General features: G+C 50.4%; 2 protein-coding genes across 4 annotated transcripts in view; one reads left to right on the forward strand and one right to left on the reverse strand.

Moving 5' to 3' along the window:
• The window catches only part of HDAC1 (histone deacetylase 1), a 31274-nt gene extending 19541 nt beyond the window's left edge, over positions 1 to 11733 (forward strand). The window contains exons 4-14 of one of the 3 annotated variants that reach the window (XR_005788039.1): positions 4217 to 4291; positions 5666 to 5804; positions 6268 to 6409; positions 7416 to 7508; positions 8653 to 8761; positions 8843 to 8983; positions 9520 to 9628; positions 9723 to 9853; positions 10129 to 10281; positions 10800 to 10935; positions 11120 to 11230. Coding sequence is in view for 2 of the 3 variants with exons in the window: in XM_040467945.1 (XP_040323879.1) it covers positions 4217 to 4291; positions 5666 to 5804; positions 6268 to 6409; positions 7416 to 7508; positions 8653 to 8761; positions 8843 to 8983; positions 9520 to 9628; positions 9723 to 9853; positions 10129 to 10281; positions 11120 to 11244 (1217 nt within the window). In the remaining variant the exon portion in view is untranslated. Of the gene's footprint in view, positions 1 to 4216; positions 4292 to 5665; positions 5805 to 6267; positions 6410 to 7415; positions 7509 to 8652; positions 8762 to 8842; positions 8984 to 9519; positions 9629 to 9722; positions 9854 to 10128; positions 10282 to 10799; positions 10936 to 11119 lie in introns of all 3 variants that reach the window. The other 2 variants (XM_040467954.1, XM_040467945.1) reach the window with 2 other exon arrangements.
• A 200-nt stretch (positions 11734 to 11933) lies between these two features.
• Positions 11934 to 14373, reverse strand: MARCKSL1 (MARCKS like 1). The gene is made up of 2 exons (XM_040467967.1): positions 14077 to 14373; positions 11934 to 13224 (listed from the first exon to the last, which is right to left on the reverse strand). The coding sequence occupies exons 1-2, from the start codon at positions 14161 to 14163 to the stop codon at positions 12715 to 12717; spliced, it is 597 nt and encodes a 198-aa protein (XP_040323901.1). The 5' UTR covers positions 14164 to 14373; the 3' UTR covers positions 11934 to 12714.
• Between the last annotated feature and the right edge of the window lie 257 nt (positions 14374 to 14630).

Consider the following 14630-nt stretch of genomic DNA (forward strand, 5'->3'; position numbering starts at 1 on the left):
AAAAAAAAAATTTTTTTTAATGTTTATTTATTTTTGAGAGAGAGGAGAGTGCCAGTGGGAAAGGGGCAGAAAGAAAGGGAGACACAGAATCTGAAGCAGGCTCCAGGCTCCAAGCTGTCAGCACAAAGCCTGATGTGGGGCTCAAACCCACAAACCGTGAGATCATGACCTGAGCCAAAGTCAGATGCTTATTGACTGAGCCACCCAGGCACTCCAAGAGAATGAGTTTTGATGTCTTGGTTTGAATCCCTTAGCTCTACCACTTAACTGTGTGTTCTTAAGCAAGTCCTCTAGCCTCTCTGAGCCTTGTTTTCTCTTCTTTAAAAGGAAGACAATAGTGCTTATTTCATAGTGGAAGTTGTCGGGGATAGGTGAGATAGCACTGTCAATGAAGCACTGACTGTCAATGAATAGTAACTTTTGCTGTGATGACTTATTATTTTCATCATTTTCCAATCTGTCAAGGCAGACATAAAATATTAGGCCCAGGTTTGGGTCTGACTTCCAGTTTGCTCCAGTTTTCCTGAAACTAGCATTCTAAGATTGTGCATTAAAAAATTAGGTCTGGGATTTTCTCTCATTGAAGATGGGTTAGGAAGGATGAGGTTCTCTATGAACTTAAGGTACCTTACTGACTTGACTTACAGGGTTATAGAAAGATGTCACTTAGTGAAGTGCTGTATAACCAGGGGTGTCTTCAGAAACAATAACAGCGATGTGTGAGCTGAGCTCTTTTTTTTTTTTTTTTTTTTTGTATTTACCAACACCTAAGCTAGGAAGTTATACATGTAATAAGACTAAATAAGTTAGGTTTCCTTGCTCTTGGCTAGGATGTAATAAATATTTTGTGGTCATTTTGAGACTTTGAGAACTTTGATCAGAAGTTCTGATCTAATATTTTAATTAGTTAAAATGGGAACATGATGAGCAGTGGGCTTCCTGACAGCCTGACTCAGCCTGCCCATTTGCAGTTGGTCCCCTGGCAGCCAGTCTTGGCCTGCCAGGGAGTTTGTGGCTTATTGGGCTGAGGCCTTATTAAAAATAATAATAAATAAAAGGGTGCCTAGGAGGCTTAGTTGGTTAAGCTTCTGACTCTTTTGTTTGTTTGCTTGTTTGTTTACTTGGGTGGGGGGGGGAGAAGGGCAGAGGGAGAGGGAGAAAGAGGACCTGAAGCAGGCTCTGTGCTGACAGCAGAGAGCCCCATGTGGGGCTTGAACTCATGAACCACGAGATCATCACCTGAGCCGAAGTCGGACGCTTAACCAACTGAGCTACCCGGGCACCCCAAGTGTCCAACTTTTGATTTTGGCTCGGATCATGGTCTCACAGTTTTTGGGATTGAGCCCCGTGTCAGGCTCTGTACTGCCAGTACACAGCCCGCTTGGGATTCTCTCTCTTTCTCTCTCTGTCCCTCCCCTGCTCATGTGCATGCACACGTGCTCTCTCCCTCTCTTTCAAAATAAATAAATATTTAAGAAAATTAAAAAATAACAGTGAATAAAAAATAAGATGGATTCAAACATGAATAAGTGCAATGGTTTTTTTTTTTTTTTTGCCAGATTAATAGAATGTGAAACGTGGTGGAAAATGATAAAAGGGAATTATGGTGGTGAAATTTGAAGACATTGTCATTGTCATCTTTTTTATAGATGTATAAACTGAATTTTCCAGGGTCTCCTAACAAGGTAGTGGTAGAATGGAGAATGGAACCTGTCTCTTCCTGATTCTATAGTATTTTTAAATATGTTGCATGTAAAATATTTCAGACACACACAAAACGTATAAAAAAATAATAGAATGTACATCCATGTACCTACTACCTACCTACCTTCCTTCCTCCCTTTCTTTCTTTCTTTCTTTCTTTCTTTCTTTCTTTCTGTTTTAATATTTATTTATTTTTTTTTTTTGAGAGAGAGACAGAGTGTGAGCTGAGGAGGTGCAGAGAGTGGGAGACACATAATCCAAAGCAGGCTCCAGGCTCTGAGATGTCAGCACAGAGCCTGACGCGGGGCTCGAATTCACGGACTGTGAGATCATGACCTGAGCCGGAGCTGGATGCTCAACTGACTGAGCCACTCAGGCACCCCCCCCCTTTTTTTTTTTTTAAGTTTATTTATTTTTGAGAGAGAGGGGGACAGAGCATGAGCAGGGGAAGGGCAGATAGAGAGGGAGACAGAATCTGAAGCAGGCTCCAGGCTCTGAGCTGTCAGCACAGAGCCCGATGTGGGGGGCTCAAACCCACAGACCGCAAGATCATGACCTGAGTTGAAGTCAGACACTTAACTAACTGAGCCACCCACGTGCCCCTACCAACCTTTCTTTCTAGGAAACAAAACGCTGCCAATACAGTTGAATCCCCCCCGGACACCTCCCCTTGGTCACACACCCTTTCTGTCCTACTCCCCAGTCCACCCCATTACACCACCACAGTGGTATAAGCCCTCTCCTGAAACCCCTGTTAATCCCATGCATCTTTCTGCAGGGTGCTTTTTACCACCTTCTCTACCTTCCTCTGCTCTCTCATCTCTCACCCAGTATTGTTCTCTTCAGTATAATGCCACCCTAAGAATAAGAAAAGTATTTGTGATAGGAAGAGGAGAACCCATACAAGAGTCCTCCCTAGTCTTACAAATTAGTCCAGGTGAGGGTCTCCATTTCCCCCCTTTCTGTCTCCAATCACACAGCTTGTTGAACTGGGAATAATGGGCTGGACACTTGAGCCACATGTTGGTTTGGGGCCTGAAGGGAAATATTTTTTTCTCATACCTAAAATAACCATTTTGTGGGGTGCCTGGCTGGCTCATTCAGTAGAGCATGCAACTCTTGATCTTGGAGTCTTGAGTTCAAGCCCCATATTGCTCTTAGAGCGTACTTGGAAAAAAATAATAAATAAAACATATCCCACATGAGAGTATAAACAAAACTCTAGAAACCTAGGCAGGCCAAACCCAATGAAAGACGAAGCAACTGGAGGAGGCATTCGGTTGCCAGTGGATAAATAGCTTGGCCCCAGGGACCAAAGTTCTTATTGACACAGCCTCCCAGTGTTTACCCGGGAAGTGGGGGTGAGAGCCACCTACTACTCCTCACCCCGTTATGCAGGCCACACTTCCTCAGAGCACTTGTCTTGGCAGGGCACCCTCCCAAGCTTAGGGCAGTGCCAGAGTTGGTAACGCTCATGGTTATTGCAGACTTTGAGCTTCAGCTGTCTCTCAGAAGGTTACACAGTCCGAGCTGGGCTCTGCTACCCTCCTCATTCTAGGGCTTCTCCTTGCTCTACTTTGGGAATCCCAGTTGATAGCAGTGGATATAGTAGGAAGGCTAGGGCAAGAGAATAAGGATCTAGCCTACCCCTGCCTCTAGTTTCCTGTGTCTCGTTGATGTCTCAGTACTTTCCTTTTCTGTGAGAGATGACTTGGAGCCCTAAGGTTCCTCTCTAGCTCCGTGACTACAGCCCTCAGGTGTGCTTCCCTTCCTGTCTTTCAGTTTGTTTGCATTACTATTTGCATGCATTTCCTCATTATGTGTTAGTTTGTACTTTTGCCCCGTTAGGCCTGAAATAACCTTACTCCAGTTGTCACTTGTAGGTGTAGTAGAAAGAGCACTACACTGTATGGGTCAAGACACCTGGACTCTGATTCTGGTGCTGCCATTGTCTTGTTATACAACCTTGGCAGCTCACTTAATTCTTTGTATCTGTTTGTTCAAGTACTTACTTGCTATATTCTTCCCCACATAAGATTTCTGTTAATCTTCTCAACATTTAGGTGAGGTGGATATCATGATTGCTTGTTAAAGATAATAAGCCAGGGGCGCCTGGGTGGCTCAGTCGGTTAAGTGTCCGACTTCGGCTCAGGGCATGATCTCGCGGTTTGTGAGTTCGAGCCCCGCGTCAGGCTTTGTGCTGACAGCTCAGAGCCTGGACCCTGTTTCGGATTCTGCGTCTCCCTCTTTCTCTGCCCCTCCCCTGCTCATGCTCTGTCTCTCTCTGTCTCAAAAATAAATAAAACATTAAAAAAAAAATTAAAGATAATAAGCCAAAGCTCTAAGAAGTTAAATGACTTGACCCAATCACAAAGCCAGTAAGTAGTAGAGCCTGGACTAGAACCCAAGCCTTCTGAATCCAAATTCTTTGTTTTTTCCCATGAGCTCATAAATATGTAAACAAAAAACTAAAGGAATTGTGGAAAGTAACTTTTCCCTTCTGTCTTTCAAGTCAACGTTGGTGAGGACTGTCCGGTATTTGATGGCCTGTTTGAGTTCTGTCAGTTATCTACTGGTGGCTCTGTGGGTAAGGAATATACCTCCCTCCTCGAGGGCAGTGCTGGGTTGTATTAGTGAGGTCTGCCTTTTAGGCCACTATCCTAGTAGGGCTGATCTGTGACCCTATAAAATGGTCTTGTGAGTTTTTACCTTAGGTCTTTAAAATATCCTTCTGGTTCCGTCCCAGCCCAGGTTCAGTCTCTGACATGGTACTGACAGGTGTCCTTGACTGTCCTCTCCTACCCAGAGATCTTACATACTGGAATTCCCTGCAGACCTCGTGGGGTTGTTGAGATGCTGTACATAGAAGCAATTTGCAAACTGCAAAGTGCTATAAAAATGGGAAGTGTCATCATCTGTGTCTTACAAAAGAGCATGGTAATTACCTTTAGAGGTCAGAAATACTCCTCACGTATCTCCCACTTCCATTATTAACTTCTAGACTACCTCCAGGATTACTCTAAACCCTTTTTTAACAAATATATATTTTCCTATGATCATTGTTTGGTCTCTTCTCCCCTTCCCCCTGCCTCTCAATATAACCTCAGGAAACAAAGATATACACAGGAAAAAATTACCCACAATCATACTGTCCAAAGATAATCATTACTACCATTTTGGTGTTTGTATATGCATTCTTTTTTGTTAGTATATATCTGGATATAACATATACATCCATATTTTATAAAAATGTGTCACGTGTATATAGTTTTGTGTCTGAATTTTTTATTTAGTAAATCTTTCAGATTTCTTTGGTAGTCTATAGCATGATTTCTAGTGGCTTCAGGATTATGCCATGTTATGGACCAACGTCAGTTGATATAATTGGTCCCTCTTGGATCATTTGGCCTGTTCTGTGTCTTTATTGCTGTTAAAGTTACATGCCACAAATGCACCTGCATACACAAGTGTATATTTCTCTCACTTCTTGGGCTTGTTTGTGCTGTGAGCTTCTAGTTCCTTTAGTATCTTCATCATTTTTTGACCATGAACCATGGTAAGAAATACATTTACTCTTGCAATCCAGGTTGTACACACACACTGTCATTCTGAAGCCAGTTTCACAGAAGAGCAACTTCCTTTATTGTTATTTTATTCTAGTCTGTTTTGTTTAAAATTGTGTGTACACACACACACACACACACACACACACACACACTAATCATGACCCACTAAATCAATTTTAAGGCCTACTGATGGGTTTCCACCTTCAGTTTGGAAAAAAGTTGCTTAGAGTAGCCAGCCAATGTCATATTTACTCCCTGTTAGAATAGGGAGGGAGGGAGAGAACAGTCCAGCGATTGAATAGGCAGGTTCTACCTCTCACCAGGTTTCCTGGGCTTCTTGGGGAAAGGGGGAGAGTGGCTTGCTAACAGTCTTGTGTTCTCTCTTTCACACCCAGCAAGTGCTGTGAAACTTAATAAGCAGCAGACGGACATCGCTGTGAATTGGGCTGGGGGCCTGCATCATGCAAAGAAGTCTGAGGCATCTGGCTTCTGTTACGTCAATGATATCGTCTTGGCCATCCTGGAACTGCTAAAGTATGCCTGCCTGGCCTTGTCTCTTGGAGGAGCACCTTAGGCCAGGTTCCCACTTCCCTCTCCCCCTGGGCTTGCCTCCCTAGTTTGCTTTTCCTAGCGGTGTGCTGGCTAGGATGTGTTCAGTGAGTGTCTCTGGCTGGCCATCCTCTCTTTGACGGGGTCCCGGTTTGATTTGAGCCCACGGCAAGATCAGGGGCAGGTGCTGCTCAGATCCTGCCTCCAGAGTGTCCCTGTGTGGCTGGAGTTGAGCCTGGCTGTAGAGTAGGAAGATCGGACTTGGTCGGCTTGGTCAGGCCTCTGGAGACACCCTGCCGCTCTTCCACCTTCCTTCAGCCAGTTTCCACGTCTCTGGTGCTTAGAGATACCTGAGGGAGGCAGCCAGCCCGGTAAGCTGGGACCTGGCGCCCTTGGCGCGTCCCACTCCCAGAGAGCCGCCAGACCCCTGACCCCCTTCTGATCCTAGGTATCACCAGAGGGTGCTGTATATTGACATTGATATTCACCACGGCGATGGCGTGGAAGAGGCCTTCTATACCACAGACCGGGTCATGACTGTGTCCTTTCATAAATACGGAGAGTACTTCCCGGGAACTGGGGACCTACGGGTGAGAACTCCCTTCAGGGGCCAGCCAGCTCACCCCTAGCTGCCAGCTCTAACTCTCCTATCTCGTATCACTAGAAACCACTTCCTGCCCCTTCTGCCATTCAGAATGCCATACCCCAGCCTAGGGTACCTGCCCTGGTCTTCCCTCCCTTATTCTGGAGGAAGGGAATGATGAGACACAAAGGGTTGGGAGGGATAGGGGTCTCATGACTCATTGCAAGCCCCTCCTGGCCACAGCTAAGTTACACTGCACTATTCAGATGCCCCAAACAATTTGAATTTTAGGCTAGAGACATCAGGTTCTTTCTCATGGGCTAGGAATTGAGACCCTTATGGACCATCTCAAGGGTTCTTAACCTTCCCCTTTGATCATCTGACTGAAAGCTATGGACTCTGTCACCAGGAAAGCATAAGGAATCTTTTGTATCTGATACTGAATAGTTAATTAAAGACACCTCCCCTTACTGAAGCCCATCTGTAGACCTCAGGATAAAAGTCCTTGGAAACTAACTCACTGAACTGTTGTATCTGCTTCTATTAGCATGAATATGAAACCAACCCTTTGCCGTGCACTAGCCCTCTGGTGAAAAAGTGGCACTAATTCATGTTTGCTGTGGCCAGCATAATAAATGGTCTTTCCTTCTACCTTCTCTGGAGAGGAAAAGGTCGTCCCAGGGTGGGTGTTAGTTCTGTGACCCAACTACCAGCAGCTCTAACCCAGTCCAAAGATGGAGGTCTTGTGCTCTGGGGTAGGATATTCCATCTCTGGCTCCATAAACAGTTCTCAGCCTGGGCGCAGGCTCAGTGGTGTGTCCAGAAACGTGAACTAGACTTGCCAGTGAGGGGAATGGTATTAACCAAGGTGCCCCTGCTCTGTCCCTGGCCCACCTCATGGATCCCAATTGTCTCTCTTCGAATACTGCCTCTTTCCTTAGCCTCCCAGCCCCTGTCCTTGAACTTCTTCCTAGCTTCATCTTTCAGTTTACTTTAATGTCCCTCTTGATTAGGATATTGGGGCTGGCAAAGGCAAGTATTACGCTGTTAACTACCCGCTCCGAGATGGGATCGATGACGAGTCCTATGAGGCCATTTTCAAACCGGTAAGTGGCTTATCCACCACCCGGGCTACCAATGGGATTAGTCTAAGAGATGGGTAGCAAAGTACCCCCAGCATACCTCAGGGACCTCTCCCCACTGAGAAGCTGGTTGGGAAATGAGCTGTGTTTTGACCCTGGATTGTTATGCTGTGTGGTCAGCTAGAGGAACAAAATTCATCCAAATATTTATTGATGCCTTCTGTGGGTCAGGCCCTCTGTTGGATACAAGAGTATCTAAGACATGAATCATGCCCTTAAAGACCTCACAGTCTACATCGTGGGAGGCAGGCACACACACAACAGTGTGTGGTCATTACTGTTTTGCAGGATGAACAGAGGAAGGGGAGACAAACCGCTGCCTGGGCTGGGGAGAGGGTAGTCAAAGAGGATTTCACAGAGGTGGCGACATTTGAGCTGGACTTTGAAAAATGAGGAGTTGCTATGTGAAGAAGGAGGTGGAGGCCGGAGGGCAGGGATGGCATTCAGCAAGGGGGACAGTACATAGCTGTATGTAGGTCAGTATGATGGGTGGGAGGAGTGTTGAAGGACGTGGGAAATGTATATGGGGGTCTTGGATGCCAAGCTGAGGAGTTAAATCTTCACCTGCGATCCACAAGGAACCATTACTGGAGTATTAACCTAATAAGGTTAGGTAGTCAAGTGCCTACTGTATGCCTTGCAGTAGGGGTGACAGAGAAGTCCAAGGTATGATCTTTGTCCTAGGTAATGTCAAAGTCTTGTGAGAATGGGAAAGGTGAAGGTGAGCACTCCCTCACAATAGGAGGCTCAAAGTCTCAAAAGACTGAAGGAGCAGGGCAGATGAAGCCAAGGGTCAGAAGAAGGGGCACTGGAGCTTGGGTAGTGAAAGAAGCGGAAGACTGAGGGGAAGGTGAGGCTGTTCTAGGTGCAGCATTACTGGAGCTAGAAGAAGCCTCTTGGAGAGCCTCCTAAATTGAAAAACTGAAATCCTAAATAGGGAAACAAGAACTCCAGACTGATACTTCCTCCTTACCACCCCGCACGAGGGAGAGTGGAAATGTAGGAATAAATACAGGAAACGGAAGAAGTACTGCAGCCCACCCTTTGCAGCCCCTAACATCACATAGCTTTTCTTAAAGCTGGTGGTGACCAGGATGTGTCCTTTTAGGTCATGTCCAAAGTAATGGAGATGTTCCAACCCAGTGCAGTTGTCTTACAGTGTGGCTCTGACTCCCTATCTGGGGATCGGTTAGGTTGCTTCAACCTGACCATCAAAGGTGAGACCAGGTAGCATAGGGATGGGTGGGCAGGGTTCTGCCAGGCGCTCCTGTAACCCAGCACCCCTTTCTCCCACCAAGGGCACGCCAAGTGTGTAGAGTTTGTGAAGAGCTTCAACCTGCCTATGCTGATGCTGGGAGGAGGCGGTTATACCATCCGTAATGTGGCCCGCTGCTGGACGTATGAAACAGCCGTGGCTCTGGACACGGAGATCCCAAATGGTAATAACCCTGGGCCAGGTTGGGCTGGGCAGAGCCAGAGCTCATGTGTCCTAGAGTTTATAACCCCTTCCCCATTGGCCATGTGGCCTCTCCTCTTCTGATACTGGGCATTGATTCTCTTCCCTATCTTCTTGTGATTGTCAGACCATCGCTTTTTCCTGAGTCCTTTTTTGACCCTGCCGCTTCTCCTTCCCACTTCTGGTCTAGACATAATGATCAGTGGTTATTTATAGCTTTGGAATTTCTACTCTGTAGGGTAACTGGGGTAGTGAGTGAGGAGGTGCTCCCAACGAGCATTGCCTAAATTTTTCTAAACCATGAGCTTGTGCCTTCTCCTCAGTGGGGGGTAAAGTGTGGACACTGGAGAATGGCATTAAAAAGACTGAAACCCTATAAGCACTCAGGTCTCACCCTGTCTCAGAGGCATTCTTCTCAGTTTGATGGTTGGGCTAGCAGTTCCAGATAAACCTACAAATGCTTTTCTCAGGGTCCCATGGTAGCCAGGTCTTTGACTCTTATCTCCTGCCCCCAATTAGAGCTTCCATACAACGACTACTTCGAATACTTTGGACCAGATTTCAAACTTCACATCAGTCCTTCCAATATGACCAACCAGAACACCAATGAGTACCTGGAGAAGATCAAGTGAGTATATTCCCCAGACACACCCTGATTGAACATTCCAGGCTCTGGTTTGTCCCTAACCAGCGCCAGCCACCCTCTCTACCATTGGCCATAGACAGCGACTGTTTGAGAACCTGCGAATGCTGCCCCACGCACCTGGGGTCCAAATGCAGGTGATTCCTGAGGATGCCATTCCAGAGGAGAGTGGCGACGAGGACGAAGAAGATCCTGACAAGCGCATCTCGAGTAAGACCCAGACCCAGGGGCCTGTAATTTCCCACTCAGTAGGTAGCTGACTTCCCACCACTGTTCTTGGTTCCACTTTCCTCTCAAGCTACCCACCTGTTGAGAAACCCAAGTTCTGGTAGTTGGGACAGTTTAGGGAGTCTGAGTTTCCTTCCTTTCTTCTTGGTCACCCCTTCCCTTGGTGTCTCTTGGACACACAGGGAGGCACTGGGCACAGGTCCTGAGGTAAAGATAATCTCCTGCACTCTCACCCATTATTTCCCATTGCTTCCCAGTCTGTTCCTCTGACAAACGAATCGCCTGTGAGGAAGAGTTCTCGGACTCTGATGAAGAGGGAGAAGGCGGTCGCAAGAACTCTTCCAACTTCAAAAAAGCCAAGAGAGTCAAAACTGAGGATGAAAAAGAGAAAGATCCAGAAGAGAAGAAAGGTGGGTTTGGGTTGCATCTGGACTTGGGTCTTGAGCCCCAGGCCCCGGAGGAGGATGAATCTATGTAGGGCACTGGGAGGAGGGAGCTGACTCAGGCCCTGCCTTCTGTGGGGCTGTCTCAGCTCCCAGAAGTGGCAGGGCCCACAAAAGAATGAAACTCGATTTGTCATCTCCAGTGGCTGATTGAGCCCTGCCAGGCTCCAGAGCCAGGGACATGCCTGGGCTCCCCTTGGTCAGGAGTGTGGCTCTCACATACCACCCAAGCCCTTTTCCCAGCACTTCACCCCAGTTTCCCAGGGGGCTGCCTCCGCCCACTGGGTTCAGGCTCTAGCAGGCCAGGAAACCGGTCCAACCTGTTTGTTCTCCACAGGGCTCAATGGGAGGGCCTGGGATGGGCTTTTCTCTCTTTAGTATGTCCACTGAGCTGCAGTGTCGGGGAAGGGGTTTCAGGTAAGTGAAAATTCCGTGGGTCTTTCTGGAAGGGATCCCTTCACCATCCCTACATTCTTATGTTCTAGAAGTCACAGAAGAGGAGAAAACCAAGGAGGAGAAGCAAGAAGCCAAAGGGTGAGGAAGGAGCTGTCAGCCATCTCCCTGGCATTGGAGCACCAGCCCTTTTGTCCGCTATGCCGAGGGAAGGCGCAGGGACAGCTGGTGCGGCTTACAAAGACCTCTTTCAGGGACCAGTCCATCTCTGCAGTTCTAGGCAGAGCTAGGAAGCCCCAGCTCTCAGCAGTCACCTGGGCAGCTAGGGTCCTATAGAAGTCATTGTCCCCATATTTTTGCCTCAAGGCCTCTGGGGTGCATGATCTCATGCCAGTCTCTGCTCTCTCCACAGGGTCAAGGAGGAGGTCAAGTTGGCCTGAGCAGACCTCTCCAGTTGTGGCTTCCTGCCAAGTTTCCCACCTTTCTCCCACAACCCCTCAGATTTTATATTTTCTATCTCTCTGTGTATTTATATAAAAATATATTAAATATAAATATCCCCAGGGACTAGACAGGAACCAGGGCCCTGAGCCCAGGGCACGTGTTAGGAGTGAGCTTTTCTAGTGGCTGCCTTGCCACCCATCCTTTCCCACTTCTTAATTTTGAACCATAAAGGGTGCTGGGTCTGGAAAGCATGTTCTTAAGAAGCCATAGGACAAAATCCTGAAATGTTAAGTGCCTGCTTAGTGGCTTTGGAAAGGTGTCCCTACTGGGCATTCTAGGAGTGGCTAGATCTTGAGGGACCCCCTGTCAGGCTCCTTAAGGTAATATCAGCCATTTTTAGATTGGTTCTGTTATCATACCTTCCCACTGGCCCCCTGTGAGCCAAGAAACTCACACTGCCTGCCCTCTATCCTCGCCCAGTTCTGCAGGTGGAGATTGGTAGTCTAGTTTCCTTTTTGAGATACTATTTTAATTTTTGTGAGAATCTTTGTAATAAAATGGTACATTTCTACATCCTCCTGAGCTTGTCTCCTAGCAGTATCCCTGGGTTGATTTCAACTCCACTCCCCTGTCCTTCTGGTGTCCATGAGAATCTGGGCAACCCTCCTGAACAACAAGACAACCCCACAATCTTACCCCTCACCTTAATCCCTCCCTCAAGGGTTGAGGTTAACCAGTCTTCTCACCCTACTCCCAGAAGACCACTCATTAAAAAGCACTACTAAAGGGACGACATTTATTCCTTTTCCAAATGTTACAGTAAAACCAGGTGGAAGAGAATGGTTTTAGCAGTTAGAAAAAAAAAAAAAGTACAAATCTGGGGTTTGGCCATTAAAAGTTATTTACAACAATGGGAGGGGGAAAAAAAAGACAACAAGAAGTTGTTTCACATTACAGACCTCCCCCCCACCCCAAAGCCTAATACTTGCTTACCAAGTCAAAAAAGAGACACAGTCGATTCACAAGCTGGAGGTTTGAACTTGAGTAAGACATTTATAAAAACCTAGACAGGGGCAGTGTCCTCCCCAGCCCAGGTGCCACTAGGCACAGCACAAGAGACTAAAAACTCAACAGGGGTGGGGGGGAGGGGAGGAAGGCTGGACACTCAGGGTTTGGGAGTGTAGGCACCCCACATCTGGCTCAGGGATTTGGGGAATAGAGTAAACAAAACCTACTTGGAAAAGAATTGGGGAAGAAAACCAGCAATTGCCTTCTGCAGGGGTGGGGACAGGAGAGGTAGGGCCAGGGGCAGGAGCATTTCACATCACTAACCTAACTTGGGAAACTGCAAGGGACCATCTTCAACTGGCCTTAAGAGGAAGGCCAAATGGACGATGGGAGAATCCACAGGAGGGAAAAGGAGAGGGAACGTGGCGGGGAGGGGGCAACAGCCCCTTCCTTTCTGGGCACAGGAAGGCAGCCAGGGCACCGGGTCCAGGCAGTGACCTCACAAGGACAGCACAGTTTTTGCAGCTTAGAGATCACCCACCTGCCCCCACCCAGCTACTCATTCTGCTCGCTGGCGGGTGTAGGGCCACTCTCCGGCCCCGAGGGAGTGGATGGCTCTGCAGCCTGGGGCCCTGCCTCTTCTGTGTCTCCTCCCTTGGAGGCAGCACTAGCCTCTGCCCCCTTGGCCTGGGGCTCCTGGCTCTCGGGGGTGGCAACAGCCTTCCCTTCCTGGGCTGTGCCTTCCTCGCTGCAGGCACCGATCTCCCCCTGCTCCTGCTCTTCCTCTGTAGGTGAGGAGGCAGAAGAATCACCCCCACCCTCCTTCCGATTTCTCTTGAAGGACAGACCACTCAATTTGAAAGGCTTCTTGAAAGAGAATTTCTTCTTCTTCTTGGGGGTCTCCTTGGCGGGGGCATCCCCCTTGACCTCAGCGCCCTGGCTAGGGGGTGCTGGCTCGATGGCATCGCCAGTGGCCCCGGCTGCCTCCTCTGTTCCGTTCACGGGGGGCGATTCCCCTTCACCCTTGGGGGATAAGTCTCCATTGCTTTTCACGTGGCCATTCTCCTGCAGGGCAGAGGAGACAGCAATGAGGGCCGGGGCTCTACCCCACCTGCCCCAGCCCGCCCCTGACCCCTTCCAGGCAATGGGACCCCGACTATTCTGCAACCCGGGAGGTTGGCTGTAGCTTCACCCCCACCGGGATCCCGTCAAACATCTCCCTCCTGCCCTCAACGAGCGCGCGGGGGCCGAGCGCGCAGAGGCCGCGGCCGGCAGGAGGCGCTGGGGTCCCGTGGCCCCCCACCCACCTCCCCCGGGGCGCGCTCTCCATTCGGCGCAGACCCGCTCGAGGCCGCCGATCCCCGGCGGGCGGGCGAGCGAGCCCAGCAAGCCGACAACGGGCGGGAAGCCGCCCCAGGGCGCTCTTCTCCGCACCTGGACGGCCCATTTTCCCAGCCTCCTGCTTTGTGTAAACGGCCCCCCACCCACCCTAGGCTCTCCCATCTCGATTCCCCCCCCCTCCCACCGCCGCCAAAAAGAAGGCCGTGAGCCACCGAGATCGGGTCTAAGGGTGGAGTGCCCTCCCCCCCGGGCGCCCGCCCCGCGGCCCCTGGGCGCCCCCTTGGCGCGGCCCGGCAGCGCCTTTGTTCCTCGCGCGGCACTCGGGGCGGCCGAGGGGCAGCGCCGGGGGCCGGGGCCGCGAACAAAGAAGGCAGCGGGGCCGGGCCGGCGCCCCCTCCCCGCCCCTCCCCTCGCTTCGCCCGCGGGGGCTGCGGCGCCGAGAACAAAGGGACCGGGCGGGGGAGGGGGCGCCGCGTGTCCCGGGCCGGACAAAGCGCGCGGCCCCGGCCCAGGGCCCCAAAGGGGGCGAAGTGAGGGGGGGGTCGGGCCGGGTCGGGCCGTTCCGAGTGCACCCACCTGTCCGTTGGCCTTAGCAGGGGAAGCGCCTGCTGCCTCCTCGGCGGTCACGTCGCCCCGGGGAGCCTTGGAGCTCTGGCTGCCCATGATGGGGGGGGGGGGTCTGCTGGGGGGCGCCCGGAGCCGCCCCGGGCTCGCGCCGCAGGGGATAGTTCAGCCGGGTCGGCCTGGCCGGCGGAGGGGTGGGGCTCGCGCCTGAGGGGGAGGGGTATCGGGGGGGAAACCGAGCTGCACCCCCCTCTCCGCGCCCGACCCGCTAGCTGCGCCCGCCGCCGCTCAGCTCCGCGCCAGAATGCCGCCCGCCGCCCGCCGAGCTGCCTTATATATGCGCCCCAGCTCGGGGCGGGGCCGGACATTTAAATAAGCGCCCAATCGAGGAGCAGAGGCGGGCTCAGGTCCCGGGCCCCACTTGCGCAGTGGGCGACGCCGGCGGTCTGGTACCCCCAGCCTACTCGCCTACCAGGGCAGGTGGGGTCCAGCGTGGGTAGGGGAGAGGCGGGTCTTTCGGCGAGCTGGGCAGAGGCGGGGGGGGGGGGGGGCTCCTAGAGGAAAGG

The sequence above is a fragment of the Herpailurus yagouaroundi genome, unplaced genomic scaffold (assembly GCF_014898765.1).
Source record: "Herpailurus yagouaroundi ecotype Mexico unplaced genomic scaffold, PumYag 77, whole genome shotgun sequence".
NCBI classification, from domain to species: Eukaryota; Metazoa; Chordata; class Mammalia; order Carnivora; family Felidae; genus Herpailurus; species Herpailurus yagouaroundi.